This window comes from Netta rufina, assembly GCF_964035555.1.
Source record: "Netta rufina genome assembly, chromosome: 2".
In the NCBI taxonomy this organism is placed as follows: domain Eukaryota; kingdom Metazoa; phylum Chordata; class Aves; order Anseriformes; family Anatidae; genus Netta; species Netta rufina.
In genome coordinates, this window is record NC_140124.1 from 139,702,302 (window position 1) to 139,718,912 (window position 16,611).

Consider the following 16,611-nt stretch of genomic DNA (forward strand, 5'->3'; position numbering starts at 1 on the left):
TTTATAGGGACACTGAACTTTGGAACTATTTGAACATTCTAAAAAATTGATTTGTGTAACCACTTTTGCTTCTAGAACTATGTAGTTCCATACTTCATCATTCAAATTAGTGGGTTAACAGGGAAATGTGCCTGAGAATGTGGGAGTTCTGCATGCCTCAGTTCTGGTTCCTCCTTCAGGGACCGCATATGCATTCCGCATTGTACTTGTCTTTTACTGAAATAGCATTGGAAACAGACTGCAGTCCATGATTTTCTGTCTGAAGAGTTTATTCTTTTCATTAGGAAAGAAAAAAAAATAAATCTTGAATTACTTGACATTAATTTTTAATGAAATCTATTTTAGTAAGAGAGAGGCAAAACTTTTATGCATGTTCTAATTCAAATCCCTATTTTAGCCACTCATTACAGGTTTTGCAACCATGTAAATGGGTAGGGTCTTGACCAGATATGGTAATTTAGAATACTTAACAAAGGCAAACAGCATCATCATAGCATCAAATGAGAGCAGGTGCCTCCAGAATGAGAAATAAAGCTTAAATGAGGCATTTGGTTCAGACTGTCAAAATTACATAGTTGCATATAGGTTGCTTATATACAAATGAACACTAATTCTGACTGATTGCCAAATTACTAAAGTCAAGCTTTTCTCCTCAGAAAGCATGCATAAACCTTGTTTCTCACAAGATAAAATAGGGGTTTTGTGTTAGAGCCTAGTGTCATTTTGTCTGCAGCTTGGTAGCACTGTAAATTTGGCAAGATGAACAGCAAGAGGCCCATATCCTATACACCAGGCTTGTGAACTGTCTGAGACCCAAGGAAATTTGCACAGCATCTGCTGGCATTTTGCCTGGAATTAGTTGCTGCAATTAGCACTTATTTTTGCAAGCAACAGATCTGTCCCCAAAGAAATTACAGGTCACTACCACTTGCTGTTACACAGTTTTATCTTTTTTTTTTTTTTTTCTTGTTTAAAATATTTTTATATATAATTCTATGTTCACACCTTAAAAACATTTCTTTCCTCATTGTGTTATTTTCTATTGGATCAAAACTGATCCTTGTTCTCTCTTCCCTACACCATCAGTTCTTTTAGTATGCAGCTCAAGAAGCTTTCTGCCTGCTCTCACTGTGAATCTAGTTTGGGACTTTGGAAAATGAGATCTAGCTACAAGACCAGTTGTACCTTTATTTACAGAAATAGATTAGCATACTACATTATTAGGTGTTGCATCATAAATATAAACATATTCTGTCATACATTTCTGTAGTTAATGAAGGTATTTTTCTGCATAATACTGACACGAAGGTATCACCACTCATGCCATACTTTCACTATCACTTTGAGCTAACAAACACTGACACTGAAGATAGAGTGGCCTGCAACTTCCTCCCTCCCCTTGTTATCTTCCGGCCTCTTCTAGTTACTCTTACATTACATTATAACTTGTGATTCCACAGGTGTTTACACATAGTTGCAGGATGAAACAGATCTGGAGATCTAGCTGGTGATAATATTAACCCTGAAAAAAAAATATTTATATATATGCTTAGTTACTTTTGACTAAACTAAAAGATACTTCTAAGTGGATCTGTTTTACTGTACAATTCATTCACTGGCCAAATGAACACTGGTGCTCACATTGTAGTGTGGTAACAAGCACAAGCAATTAAGAGCAGGTAGGACCAGCTCTTACTTTTGGAGGGCCAGTTTCAAATGATTGTTGAGCTACAGAGATACATGTTCTGTGCCAATACCACAGGCTAGAAAATAATCCTTGGGGGAAAGATCCTTTTTGCACACCTAGAGATCATATACAAACTCATTAGTCCTTTTCAGCAGAATTCTGTTATTTCTAGACATTGAGAACATAAAGCTATAAAGGAGCGTTATTCTGTAAAGATGTTCAAAATCAATCTAAGTGTAAAAATTATCAAAAATACCATGGAAAATATTTATTTGATTTAGCTTAATGGCACACATTGCCTATATAATATAATAAGTCAATATATGTCATATATAACAGAGCTGCATATGTGGCTAGACCACTGGTAAACAAGCCAGCTCAGTTTCAAAAGGGCTGAGCACCACAGTTGTAAGCTTATTCCTGGTGCAAAACATAGGTGAATTTTCGTTAAAATAGAATCAACACGGAAAAAGACCAACCATAGTTTCTTCAAAGCAGACAGTAAAAGCACTGAAATGAAATGAAAACTAATTACAGTGTTTAGGGCAAGACAGATCTGGTAGGCAGGATAGTTTATATACTAAACACCTGGTGGTACTTGGACCATGTAGTAACTCTGTAGTTCCTTATTTATTCATTAGTACTGGAACAGACAGATTACATGTTCATCTCTACTGGCAGGTTCTATGGTGAGGGGAAGAGGGTAGAGGGAAGGAAAGCAAATTCTGCTGCAAATTTCTTGTTTTAGTGAAAAAGTCTTATTTGGGGGAAAAAAAAATAATAAAAAAGTCTTGAACATCAATATGAACATCGTTATCTCCTGAGAAAGACCTGATTTAAGTAGTAAGTAGAAGGGTTGATTTGAGTGCACTATTTACATCAAGTAACTCTCAGAAATCAGCACTCCAAAATGCTGACATTAAACTCTGATTTAATTGAGCAGCTGCTACAAGTGAATAGGAGTTGAGATAGCTCAGCACTTTGTTCCTCTGTTCTGCATGTACACAATAGTTTTGGCTCAACAAGAGCATTTTTTATTAAACAATGCTTTCATTTGCAGCTATAATTACATCATACTCTGATTGGAACTGAAGCCCATTAACTTATAGTTCTGTGTTCTTAGGGTCTATGGCACAGGTAGTAAATATAATGATCTTACTGTTCTTCTGGCCTTGACATCTGCAGGATGCACATCTTAAGCCCTACGTCAACCATCAGATACAATGTCTAGAGATATCTTTATCTACAAAAACGTTGGAGTATGTTCTAACCGTTTTTACTTCTTCAGACCCTAAAAGTCCCAAGAAGTGCAAGCACAAAGAATGCAAGAGTCAGATGAACACGACAAACCAAGACATTTTCAAAAAGAAAGAAACATTTGTGCATTTATTAAGTTCTGCTAGAAGACTGAGGTGGCTTGCTGAGTTCAAAGGCTGAGTGGGGGTATTGCAGTTAGCTGCCACTTGAAGGGGAAAAGGGTGAGGGTGACAGGGCACTGGAACAGGTTGCCCAGAGAGGTTGTGGAGTCTCCTTCTGTGGAGATATTCAATCCCACCTGGACACCATCCTGTGCAATGTGCTCCGGGTGATCCTGCTCGGCTGGGTGATGGGACCAGATGATCTTCAGAGGGCCCTTCCAGCCTTGGCCATTGTGTGATTCTGGGACCTGGCTGGCCTAGCACAATGAGGAAAGTGGCTTCCCAGGCAATAGGAAGGTGATTAGAGTATCAAAAGCAAAACAGCAAAACCCGATAGCGTCACAGCTGCAGTGCTAAAGTACCCTAACGTCCGCAACTGTCACAAGATGTAAGGGACTGCCTTGGTTCATGGGTTTTGTGCTTCCTAGTGAAGGGAAGCAGAGACACGAAAGTTTTGAGTAAACAGAAAGCTTCCTGGCACAACACCGTAAAGCAGCAGGTTTGCACAAAATATAACTAACTCCCCAAACTGCAGATAAGTTCATAAATATGTGTAGGTGGCGGTAAGTCAGCTTGAGACCCCCAGGAAGTAAGGTCCCAAGCGTTCTGGCAGCGGGACAGGGAGGGAGCTGCCGGCACCGCTCCGCCTGTGGCTGCCGGGGGCCGGCAGCAGCGCGGGCCTTGCCGGGCACCAGGCAGCACAGAGAAGAGCCCCCAAACTCCCCCTGTCCACCTCCTGCGGAAAAAAAAAAAAAAAATGAAGAAACCCTGAAGCATGGTGGGGGGATATACCCACTTTGTATCTCCCCTTACGGCTCCGTGCCGTCCGTACTCCCTCCCCGCAAATGGCGGCGCCTTTAAATGGAGGCGGGGCCGGGCCCCGAAGTTTGCCCAAGTTGTGGAGCGGGGCCGGCGGAGCTGTGTGTTCAGCCCGGCCCGGCCATGGGCCCCCCCGGCCGGTAGGAGCCCCGGCGCCATGGACTACCTCACCGCCATCACCGGCAAGGGCAGCCGCCTGCTGCGCGGCACCGCCGGCCGCCTCTGGGGGGTCGTGCCCGGCGGCCTCCGCCAGGTCCGCTTCCAGGACGGCCTCGGCCGCGGGGCTCCGCACCCCGCCTCGGAGCCGCCGCCAGGTAGCGGGGGGCCGGGGGCTGAAGCGGGGGGCCAGGGGTGGCTGCCGAGCTCCGTGAGGAGGAGGAAGGAGGAGAGGGCCGCGTGGTGCCGGCGGTGTCCCCCCGCCAGGCAGGGGGAGGCCCCTTGCCCTCAGGGAGGGGGGCGGTGAGACCAATGCCCCCGGGTTTGGGGGCGTTGCTGCGGTGTTTGTGTTCCCGTGTGTCTGCCTGGTACTTTTATTAAGTGTGTGTGTGGTGGTGGGGGTGACTGGGGAAAAGTTGCTTGGTTTGAGCTCTCCCGGGTGTGTGTAAAGTGGTTTCTGTCTTCCAGGTGGTCCTGGAGAACTTGCAGCACTTGGAAGCAGTTGTGGTGCTGCTGAGGGCAGAAATAGTGCGTCTGCTTTTTGGTGGTTAGGTGGGGTGGGCAGGGCTTTTTTTCTGGTCCTGTGTCACCCCAATCTTGATAATGCTGTCTGCTGTCACTGTGGGACGGTAACTCCCTCGTGGGAGGTGGGCAGGGGGCTGGCAAGAAACACTACAAAGACCCAAGAGGGGTGTGCAGTGGGTGGGCACTGCTCGCCTGGTCCTCCTCTGCCTCCACCACGAGGGCACTAGGGAAGTAATGCTGCCAGCTGGAGCAAAGAAACAAGCCTTGCCTCGACTAGTAAAAGTAGCACACTCTAGGGACTGCTGGGGAAGAAAGCCACATGAAGCTGAGCTTGTGAAAATGCTTCCTAAAAATCTGAGGAGCAGTATTCAGGGAACAGTAAATCTGTTTGTGCTTTCTGTCCTCAGCAGCCCTGCCCTAAGTGGGTGATCACTTTTGCCATAGTCTGTAGGTAAGTGTGAAGTCAGGCCTCTAGTGAAAAGTAATACTAAAGTAATGCCGAAGTTTTATTGTTCTCTTCCTTCAGGTTATTTGGAGTAAGTAAAATAACTTTTTTATCAGAAGCAAGTTCTGCTACCTACTGTAATAGACAAGGGAAGTGCCCATGCATCATGAGATGTGAAGATAACATCTCCTTGTATGCCTTGGATCATGCCTCTTATACGGAAAGGGTAATACCTGACCACTGATGTTTGCAGTGCTACCTTGTCTTTCTTTGGGGGCCCTCTCTGGCCCCCAGCCTAAAGGTGTAACAGGGTGTGAAAGAGACAGCAACCTGTTTCAGCAGTGAGATAAAGTACCTCCAATAAGGTATCTACAAAATGTTAAGGGCTTGTTAACGGAGGCTATTATTCTTTCACAGAATCAAAATGACAGTGAAACACTTCAGACATATTTTGATCTTCAGTCAGTTACAAGGCCAGGTGTTCAGCTGCTGATTCATGTGAAGACTTGGAGGAGGAAGCTTTCTATGGCTATTTTTTCCTCCTGCTCTGGCACAAAAGATTAATTTGGACTGCATGATATTGTTCAGTTCCACCCCCCCCCCCCCCCCCCCCCGTCTTTTAGCAGAAAGTGTATTTCCTCATTCTTTTATAATATAATATTTAAAGTTAGCATCAGTGAGAGTATGGTTCTAGAATGTGAGATGGATTTCTTCAGATACAGAATCTGATGTGTCTTTCTGACAGAACCATACTTTGGGTTAATTCTAGGCCAAGACTACTGCTGAAGGTATTAGATCTTGGCTCTGTACTTTCCCTTCACAGGGTTTCAGTTGCTTATAGGCAGAAACAAACTCTTGTGGAATTCAGAAGTCTTCCTGTGGCAAGCATTTGCTGGGTTCCACAGACTGCCTGTGCTATGGTGGTAGGTGCTATGGAAGCTGTGACAATGATTACAACACTTAAAATAGAGGTTGGATTTAAATTTAATTAGAGATGGGTCCCATGACACTAATTCAAACTGTAATGGCAAACACTAACTACTCCAAATGTTCAGTCTGTATGCAGTGCTCTGGAGTCAGACTTATTACTCTAGCATTTTTCCCCCCACCTGTGACTTTTAGAAGGATCTTTTTGGTTATTTTCTTTACATGGTTCACTAATGACTCTGTTATTTCTTAGAATAGTTCTTCTATAAATATGCTTATTCATACTTCCTTGTGAAATGTGAAAACTCTAATTTTGGAAACAAACCAACCTTTTAAAATAATTAAAAACTATTTTTATTTTTACATCTTAAAGTATCTCAATTTTGTTCTTGTAATATTAGTAATTCTACAGCTTTTTTTGTTTGGTTGGCTTCTGAAGCAGTTTAGTAGCTGCAGTGTAAGGTTTCTAAGTTCTGGGAAGTTATCCTGGCTGAACGCTGTGCCTCAAATCACTGCTGCAAGCCTATATCCTTCTGCAGGTATGTGCTGAACAGTTTGCTCTTTCTTAGAAGGGAGGAAGGAGAGGTTGGGAGGCTGAATAGTGCCGTGGGAGGCTGTAAACCTGTCTGACCAGTTGGTTGTTTGTGTCAGCCATGCTGGTGGAATAACTTGATGAAGGCATTCTGTCTCTTAATGAGTGTCGTGGAGGATAAAAATATAAGGAGAAACGCAAGTGCTGGAGAAAGCATTCAGCTCTAACAAAGGTGCTACCAATAATTTGAGTCTGTAATTACTTTAAGGAAAAAGTCATGTAAGCTTTAAAATGCCACTTCTAAAGGTAGTTGATAATAGTAATTGATAACTTCTAGAAGAAGCCAGTTTATGCGTATGGCCTGGATTTACTGGGAAGCTTTAGAACAGAATCAGTCACAGAATGGTTTGGGTTGGAGGGAACCTTTAAAGCCTGTACAGTTCCAGCCCCCTGCCATGGGCAGGGACACCTCCCGCCAGACCAGGTTGCCCAGGGCCCATCCAACCTGGCCTTGAGCACCCCTAGGTATGGGACATCCATAGCTTATCTGGGTAATGTGTGCCAGTGCCTCGCTACCCTCTGAGAGAGGACTTTCTTCCTTATATCTAATCTATAGATATAGATCAGATAATTTAAAACCACTGCTGCTTGTCCTGTCATTCCACTCCCTGACCAAGAATCCCTCTCCAGCTTTCCTTTAGCCCCCTTTAGGTACTGGAAGGCCACTATAGGGTCTGCCCCAAGACTTTTCTTCTTGAGGCTGAACGACCCCAACTCCCTCAGCCTGTCTTCATAGGAGAGGTGTTACTTGATCGCTTTTGTGGCCCCCTTCTATATTTGCTCCAACAGGTCTGTGTCTTCCTTGTGCTGGGGGCTCCAGAGCTCAATGCAGCTCTCCAGGTGGGTTCTCATGAGAGCAGAGTAGAGCAGGAGAATCAGCTCCCTCACCTGTTGGCCATGCTGTTTTTGTAGCTCAGAAAACCAAACGTATCTTGGGGTGTAAGCACGCACATTGCCAACTTATGTTGAGTCTTTCAACAACCACCACCCCCAGGTCCTTTTCTTCAGGGCTGCTCTCCACCTGTTCTCCACCCAGCCTGTATTTCTGCTTGGGATTATCCTGGCTCAGGTGCAAGACCTTGCACTTGGCTTTGTTGAACCTCATGAGGTTCATGCAGGCCCACCTTTCAAGCCTGTCCAGGTCCCTCTGGATGGCATCCCTGCTGTCCAGCCATGTCAACCACATCACACAGCATGGTAGCTGTGTATCTTCTTTGTCTTGTTTATTGGTGTATATATTGCAGGTGTTAGTGTGCTGAAATTGCATGTGTTTTTCTTTGCTTTAAGATGCAACTCAGGGCTTTAGGGAATGTGTGATTAAGGGTAATCCTCAATGCAGAATTAACTTGAGCATCCAGTTTAATTTGAGTCTCAACCATACAAACATTACTTAAATGAGCCAACAGCATGTCCCATAGCTTAGTATGCTGTTTCCTTTATCTGCTGTGAAAGGGAGAGCATTGCTCAAAGAGTTATTTTGCTTCCTTTCTGTAGCACTGGTGAGATTGTATGCAGACTCCTGTTTTGTGCAGCAAAGTTCAAGAGGCTGCTGAGGAACTTCAGAGGGTACAGCAGAAGAGTGCCAGTATATTTAGGGGTATAGGATACACAACCTGTGTGGGGCTGAGGGAGCTGGCCTTTAGCCTTGCAAATCATCAGGGTGGCTTAGGGGGGCAGTCTGAGAGTGACATACATCTGCTTAAAGGGCCATGCTCTTCTCAGTTGTAACAGATGATAAAGGAAGGCACAACAGCCACAAGTTTGGGCTTAGGAGGTTCAATCTGGACATAACAAGAACTTCACAAGGAGGGTGGAATGTCACTGGGACAGATTACAGGGTAATTTACGTAACTCAGAAATCTTACTGGCTTGCCTCCACCAAGCCCTAGCTGACCTGATCTGATGTCGACAGTAGTCCTGCTGTAAAGTGGAGGTTGGAATAGATGTACTTCAGATTTCTTCCAGGTAACACTTTGATCCTGAGTGCAGGCTTCTACACCTGGAGTCCTTCTCAAGACATCCTCACCTCGCTTCTCTCTGCAGTCAGTTCATGGAAGGAGAAGGTGAACTGCACATGCAGCTTTCCTGCAATATATCTTTTAAGTACAGAAGTTAAAGAAATGAAAATCAGTCACTCAGAACATCCTCTTAGTTTGTCAGAAATTGTTCTAGTTGCCTTCTATTAAGAGATTGTGATTATTTCCTCTTTCACCCAGGCTGAATTTGATAGTTCGTTTTTTCAACCATGTGGCCTGTGGGTTTATTTACACTTCTTGTCGTATCAGCTCTTGACTGATAACAATATGCAGTATTTCCAGTAAGCCATGTATCCTGTAGGTGCTCTGTACTATAGTGAAGGTAACAGCAGTGCAAGTAGAAAGAAATATTCAGGGCCAAGTTACAGCGCATTTCTGAAGTCCTGCTGTGAAACTTAGTATCTAACTTATTAAATCTCAGATTAAAGCCCTAAAAATAATAGAGTAAGTTATTTTTTCACTTAGTCTTTTAAAAGTTAAATGCTTAATAGGGATAAAGATTAACAGATATATGATAAAGCATGATAGAAGCTTCAAAGTGGAGAGTTTGACACAGTTCTTGTGTTTTCTTGTACACACTGATCCAGATGAAGCACGTGTAAAATACACCAGCACCCTTTACAAATACATTAATGTTTCTCTATCATGTCTGAAAATACTTCAGTTGATACATTCAGAGATTACATTTTCTTATGCCTGTATTGGGCTGGTGACTCAGTCATCTTGTGATATGTTAATATATGCACAATCTTCCAACTGTGCTCTACTAGTTTATATCAGAAATTCTTCAGTGTTCAGTGGATATGTGATGTTAAATGTTCTTTCACTTCACCTTATGCTTTGTACTGCTACATTTCACCTTGCTTCTTTTCTTCAGGATTTGGGACTACAGAATTCCTAATGTTATTTTGACTTTTGTTATTGACTTGCTGTTGGCTTCCAATTTTGTTTGCTGATATGTGATTGAGTTGCTTTTAAGGCTAGTCTATTGGGACCTCATAAATATATCCCTCCATTCTGCTAGTTTCTGTTTCACTTTCCTGTTTAACTAGTTTTTGGCATAGGTAATAATTCTTAATTGAGTTGTTACTACTCATTAGGGTTCTGATATATTAGTTGTTTTACTAAAGTTTTGTTTCTATTTCAGTTACCTGCTAGATTAGTTTATAATATAGGTACAATTTATTCTATTATATCCTTTGATTGTATTGCATTTTTCTGTTTTATTGTGTCATGTTGCATTGCTATCTTTCTGATCAATTCCAATTTCTAACATTAGAACTGTTCTGCTGAGGTCAGACCTTCAGTGCCAGCCTTTATAACACAAGGGACTCCTTCCTCCCACATAGAGGACTGTTGTCCAGTTGAATTTCATAAGGTTCCTTTCAGCCTGTTCCTCCAGCTTGTCTGTGCCCCTCTGAATGGCAGTCCAACCCTCTAATATGTTGACTGGTCCCCCCAGTTAGATGCCATTTGCAAGCCTAATGCAATAAACTTGTACAATACAGTATTTACAGAAGCACTGATTATAACTTCACATGCACAGTAGATCTATTTCCATGATTGCAGAGCAGTTTTAGAGCACGTCATTTTACAGCACATCATCTGCTGCATCATTAGGATATGCTAACTGATTCTGAGCTCCTGAAAAAAGTAAGCACCATTGTCTTAAATATGACAAGGTGAAGTGTAAAATCATGAAGATGTGAGCTAAGGTTAACTGGATTTATTGCTTGCCCTTCAAGCTGTGTATTTGCTGTTGTGTTGATGTACAACTAAACAGTTTTAAATGTCTGAAATTAAAAGACTACTGTCAGAAATGCTTGTAAGTTAACTTCCTTTTCAATCTCAGAGTATCATTTTCTGACTTGCATGTTTTCATTATTACATACATGTACATTTATTCGGCCTGCTAAAAGGTTCTACAGTAAGTGGAGATTGCAGCTGGTTAGGCTCTGACATATTAAACTCCATATGTATATATTTAGGTGAAACATTGGAGGAAATTTACTGTTATTAACACATTCTGTGGCATAATCAGAAAACTTGGTGAAGTATTCCTGTTTACCCTGAATATGAAACACTTTTTTTAGAAAAAGCCAGTGTGATGTAGGTAGTAGGAGTGTCATGCATGGAGCAGGCTCTGTCTTCTAACCATTTCAGGAAGTGGCCTGCCAATACAGGATACCTTAAATCTTATTCTACTGATTCTTCTTCTGTCCTGAAATCATGTAGTTAATTATTTCTGCCTATGTGCTATACAGCTGACTAGAGGGTCCTATGTTATGAGGATCACAAAATGAACTTAAATCATGGTTGAATCCATGTTGCAGGAAAAAGTTATTTAGATATGTTAATAACTGCAACATCATTCTGAGGTCTCGTGCATTTAGTTTGGGCCTGTGCATTTAAGAAAAATGAACAAAATGGTCATGAGATTTATCATTTATCTCAGTGGTTTCAAGAACATGACTTACTAGGAAAGACCGAACCACACAGTGGCAAGCAGTTGCTTAGCATAGGGAAGAAGATGAAAGGGGGCATTGTTTATGGTGCTGCCTTGGCCAGAACTGCTAAAACTTCAGCTAGAAAGCTGTAGACTAACATCTTGTAGGCTACTGTTTGTCTCTTGTTCTTCACCCCCTCACTCTCTCCAGCTTCCTAAAATTTTAGGATATAACTGAAAATAATAGTTCATACTTAACTGCAGAAGGAGGAGAAGGGTCAATGAGACAACTGCTCTGCTGAGATGTAGCCCCTGCTGTTAGGAGCTCAGGGGTGGGGAGAAGGAACATGTCACCAAGCCTTCTGGAATACAGAGATTTCCTATTTTAATCTTTTTGGCTCTTTATAAATAGATTACAAAGATCTAATTGCTACTGAGCAGAACTAATCTAATAAAAATGTAGCATCTATTCTTCTGTTTTATCAATTAGGAAATTGTTTCATGTGGTGCTAAATAGTAACTTATTAGGTAATCTTTCAAGGGAAGGTTACTTTCCTTCCTTACTTCCTCATGCGATTCATTTTTTAAAATTTCTACCACATGCTGTTTGCTTTTTTAATATTCTCTAAAAAGATTTTCCTCGATAAACACTTAACAAGTCTGCTGCCTCTTTCTTAAATGCATACGTATCTGTTGTGTAATGTACAGTTCTTGTTTGCAAAAAAAAAAAAAAAAAACTCCACCTTTTTATTACATCTTCTTGACCATAATAAGCTCAGTGACTAACTGCAAGTAATTTGAATTAATTGTTGACTTGTTCAGCTTGTTTCCTTTTTTAAAGGATTCTTGTTTAGCTTATAAATTCTTCTGGAAAAAGTTGTTTGTGTAATTGTTGATAACAATGACATTAGTAAAAGAACAAAGTTTGGATATCATTGAAAGCTATTTAATATTTTAAAGTTTGTGTTTTAGATATTGCAGAAAAACAGTGGAGTAAAGAAAGATTAATACATTTTACTCCATGGAAAACTTTAAGATATTTGTAAGCAGTTCTACTTTGGTGTATTTCACTGCATTGTTTCTTGGTTCAAATCTTGTTCTCTTTATCAGCACTTACTGCAAGAAGTCTAAAGGATGTGCTAGAAGCATGAAAACTGAAAATGGGAAGTTTGCAAGCCAGGGCAGATGGTTTAAGAAATGAGAAATGCCACCCTTGTCATACTGATTTGAAATGGTGCCACATGGAAAGTACTTTTAGTCAACCAGAATTCAATGGTGAGGGGCCTTACAGAGGCAATTAGTAGAAGCCACCTGTAAATGTTGGAATTCAACTGAAGTTGTCTTCAAATATCATATGAGTGATGCTACTATTACATATTTTAAGACTCAAGTTACCTTATCTGAAGCTCTGTTCCTAAAAACCCCTTTCCTAATTTGTATAAGTAAGTTAGAAAGCAGGACTCTTATTCTATTTTTGTTGATGAGGTAGCAGTTCTTATGCTTGTGGTGGTCTTATTCAGGTGTGCAGGTAAGCTCAACCACAACTCTCTCACTTACCCTTCTCAAAGGGAAAAGTGGAGAAAATACAATGGAAAGCACTCAAGGCTTGAGATAAAGACAAGGTCATCACTCAACTCTTGTTATGGGCAAAACAGACTCAGCATAGGGAGATTAGCAACACTTACTGCCAGTTACTAACAAGCTAGAGAAGTGAGAAGGAGAGAAAATAATCTAAAAACACACCTTCCCATCCACTCTCTTCTATCTCCTCACCACCTTGAGTGGTGCACAGGAATGGGGGCTGGGGTCCCTCTCTGCCCCTGCTCCCTGTGGGGTCCCTCCCATGGGATGCCGTCCTTCCCAAACTGAGACTGCAGGGGCTGCCCACAGGCAGCAGCTCTTCAAGCACTGCTCCCACATGGCTCCGTCCCACAGGGTCCATCCCCCGGAGGCATACTGCTCCAGCACAGGTCCCCCACAGGTGGCAGCTCCCCCCAGACCACCTGCTCCTGTGTGGGCTCCTCTTTATGGGCTACAGCTCCGGCCCAGGGCCTGCTCCTGTGGGGGCTCTCCATGGGCTGTAGCCTCCTCCAGGCCACATCCACCTGCTCCACTGGGGGCTCCTCCATGGGCTGCAGCATGGAGATCTGCTCCATGTGGGACCCATGGGCTGCAGGGGGACAGCCTGCTCCACCAGGGGCCTCTCCCTGCACAGGCCGCAGGGGAACTGCTGCTGCCTGCCTGGAGCACCTCCTGCCCTCCTGCTGCACTGACCTTGGGGCCTGCAGGGATGGTTCTCACTCCTCACTCTCACAGCTGCTGTGGCACAACAGTTTTGTTTTGTTTTTTCTTAAATCTGTTCTCACAGAAGAGCAAACATCATTCATTGGCCTGGCTCTAGGAAGTGGTGGGTCCCCTTTGGAGCTGACTGGAACTGGCCCTTACCTACCATGGGGCAGCTTCTGGATTTTTCTCTCAGAGGCTACCCCTGCAGCCCTCTGTTACTAAAACCTTGCCACATAACCCCACTACAATGCTTCACTGAACTCGTTGGTTTCTCTATACTTGCATCCATCGTTCAGACAAAATATTGTTTTGGTGTCATTTTAAATGCTGTCTTCTCTACCTATCTGTCTTCTAGTTGCAGTCTTTTAAGTTGTACACAGTTCAAGTATTCTGTTTTTACTTATGGCTCTGATGCGTGTACTCTTTCTCTTCAGGGTATCAAGCTGTTGTAGAGACCCAGTCCTACTAACTGGTAGTTCAGAATTAAATAATCAATTTAGATGTTACACAGTGTCATCTTGTTTGTCTGAAACAGCATGGCTACAGACCTGCTAACATAGCACCACAAAGCCACTTGTTAAACACGTTTAGGCTGACTCTTGAGGTCCCATGTGGTGCAGCATGATCAGTAGTCTCAGTCTCTTCTTATACCTGTGGTCTGAGAACACGAAGTATTCACGTAAGTAAAATGAGTGATTCCCACTGCTGCTGAGGTCTTCTCAGACCACTGCATCCTATGCTGACAGCTGTGTTGGCTTTCCCATGTCTCATATCACACTAGGAATACAAGGATGGCTGGAAGATGAGTTTACTTTCATTCAGCAAGATCGCTGGAGGCTTTATAGCGTACCACCAGGGAACTAGAACGCATGTCCCTGCTACTCTGACCCATTTTCACAATTAAAATACTGCCCGGTTTTGCTTCTGATGCTCTTGGTGACGTGCACAAATTCTCAAAGATCAGACAGCTCAAGTGCTTGGTGTGGGCAGAGGCTGGGAGTTTGGTGGTGATGTCCTGTGCTTGTCTGGCTGGGTGGGGGGCGCACAAGTAGCCCAGCGCTGCCTGCATCCATCGCTTCTAGACCCAGGGGACTTGGGTCAAAGTAGGATGTGAAGCGTTTGCATCCTGTATCCACGTAACGAGGAGGAAATAATGCTATCAGAGGGAAAGAATCAAAGTGGGCGCTGATGGATGGGAAGGGGTTACTGCATTAGACGTGGAAGGGGACATAAAAATTGTAGATCATGAGCTAGTGGTGCCTAGTAGTGGGAGTTCTCCTGGAATCTGCTTTCCTTACATGTGCCTTCAATAGGCTCCTTCCCTCCCCCTGGTTGCCAGTATTTTCCTGAAATGTTGTGAATATAATGCACAGTAGATCCATCTGCTCTGGAAAGGAATTGCCTTTCTGCTTTATTTCTGGCAAAAGGAACAGAGCTCGTTATCTGAGCAAGGCTATATTCTTTTATTCCCTTGCCAGAAGGGTAGAGAATAACTTAACTTGACCTCCTGAGGGGCACCTGTCTGGAAATTCTTTAGACACTTGCATGCACAAGCTAGAAAGAAGAGAAAGGAAACCTAATTTTGGCGGGGAGGTATATACAAATGTAGTATGTATATAAGTTACAGTATGGGATTTCTGTATTTCTAGCTAATGATGGGGGCTGAGAGAATTTGCTTGTTCTAATAGAGGCCTGTTCCATGTATAGGTTAAGGCCTGTATGGGATCCTAAATGACTTCAGCCTGTCTTCCAGTGTTTCTTTTGACTTGTGTAAGAGTATTTGAACCAGCCTTCTGTGGCAAGAAATGATTAGGCTGCTGGCAAAGTTTTGATAAGATTGGAAAATATAGTACAGCCATAATTGTAATGGCCTTGCAGTCTTCAGCAGCTTGACAAGGAAGCATGTGTTGTATTGCAAGGTTGGGTAGAAACTTTGGCAACAAAATATTTGATGTGGAAGAGGAAAATGTTGTATGCTGTCATTGTAGGTGCAACTTCCAATGTATTTTACTCATTACTGGTTGACTCAACTTCCCTTGGAAATATTTGTGACATCTTTAAAAGTTTTTAATCTCATCAGTAATGAAGGCTTCTTTTAGGTATTTTTTTAATTTTTAAATCTACAATTAGTAAATTAGGGAAGAAATGTCTTTTAATGTCTTGGATGAAGATGGCAGGATGCAGAGCTACAGTTTTCAGACTCAGAATTTCTAGAGGATGTTTAAAAATCAGCTTAACATCTTGATTATTGTTTATAGCTATTAAAGCTTATCGTAATATAATCTATATATCAAACTTCATCATGTGGGCACTCTTGTACAGACTTGCTTTTTAATATATATAAAAATGTAGAATTAGTCCAATGTATATTTCCTTGTAGGAAGAACACCCCAGGAAAGTACTTATGTTGTTGGCTAGAAATCACTTTTATTATTGCCTTCTACAGCTTGCCCAGTGTTGCAATGTAAGATAATTGCTGAGGTGTTAGATCTTGGATGTTTATTTTTTCCTCACTGCAGAACTTTCTATGTAACTTGTGTATTATTTTTTTTCTCATGTCTTGATAGTTTCAGCTACCTATGCAGAAATTTGTGGGGCTGGGAGATGAAATTCATACAAGCATTCTTCTAATCTTTTTTCTTGTGTTGCTGTCAGGATACTAATTAAAAGTTGTGTTATGTAGAAGCTGCTGTAAGTTTGTAGCAAGCTTACATATTACCTCAGCTTATGTAAACATAAAGCATGCTTTCTGCTCTCAATTTTTGCATGTGAAGCTGTTTTAAAAGAATATATTTTGTAAAGTTTTTCTTATGTCCAATTTGGTTTGAAATATTCAACTGAATATATTCAGTTATAGTACCAGCAGTTTGTATCAAAACAACAGTAACTAATGCCAGTGTGGTGTGGAAACATAACGTCTCGTGTAAATATTTTGGGTTTCTTAATAGCAGATATTTAACTGTTGAAGGTGGAGACCTTGTGACAAAGTTGTAAGTTAAGGGATTTGTTTCAAGACTTGTTCATAGATGGATATATTAAAAATTCTTTTTAAAGACATAGTATTGAATGCGTCTTATTGAATCATGTGATTACACTCTTACACTGTCTTTATCATAAGTATATCAAGCAGATTATTCAAAAAATAAAAGGTACTTAGGTACAAATTGTTGATTAGCTTACAAAATGGAGGTCATCAAAATAAGATGTGTCAATAGAAAGAACAGTTCTTAACATGTGTTATATAGAATCCTGCTATTTATGCATAGGGTGTACA

The 16,611-nt window shown here is 41.9% G+C and overlaps 1 protein-coding gene across 3 annotated transcripts in view; it reads left to right on the forward strand.

Moving 5' to 3' along the window:
* The first annotated feature begins 4,041 nt into the window (after nucleotides 1-4,041).
* Nucleotides 4,042-16,611, forward strand: part of OXR1 (oxidation resistance 1) — a 78,257-nt gene continuing 65,687 nt past the window's right edge. For all 3 annotated transcript variants that reach the window (XM_084307008.1, XM_084307009.1, XM_084307010.1), the window contains exon 1: nucleotides 4,042-4,238. In XM_084307008.1, the coding sequence (XP_084163134.1) occupies nucleotides 4,082-4,238 (157 nt within the window). In that variant the 5' untranslated portion in view covers nucleotides 4,042-4,081. The remainder of the gene's footprint in view (nucleotides 4,239-16,611) is intronic.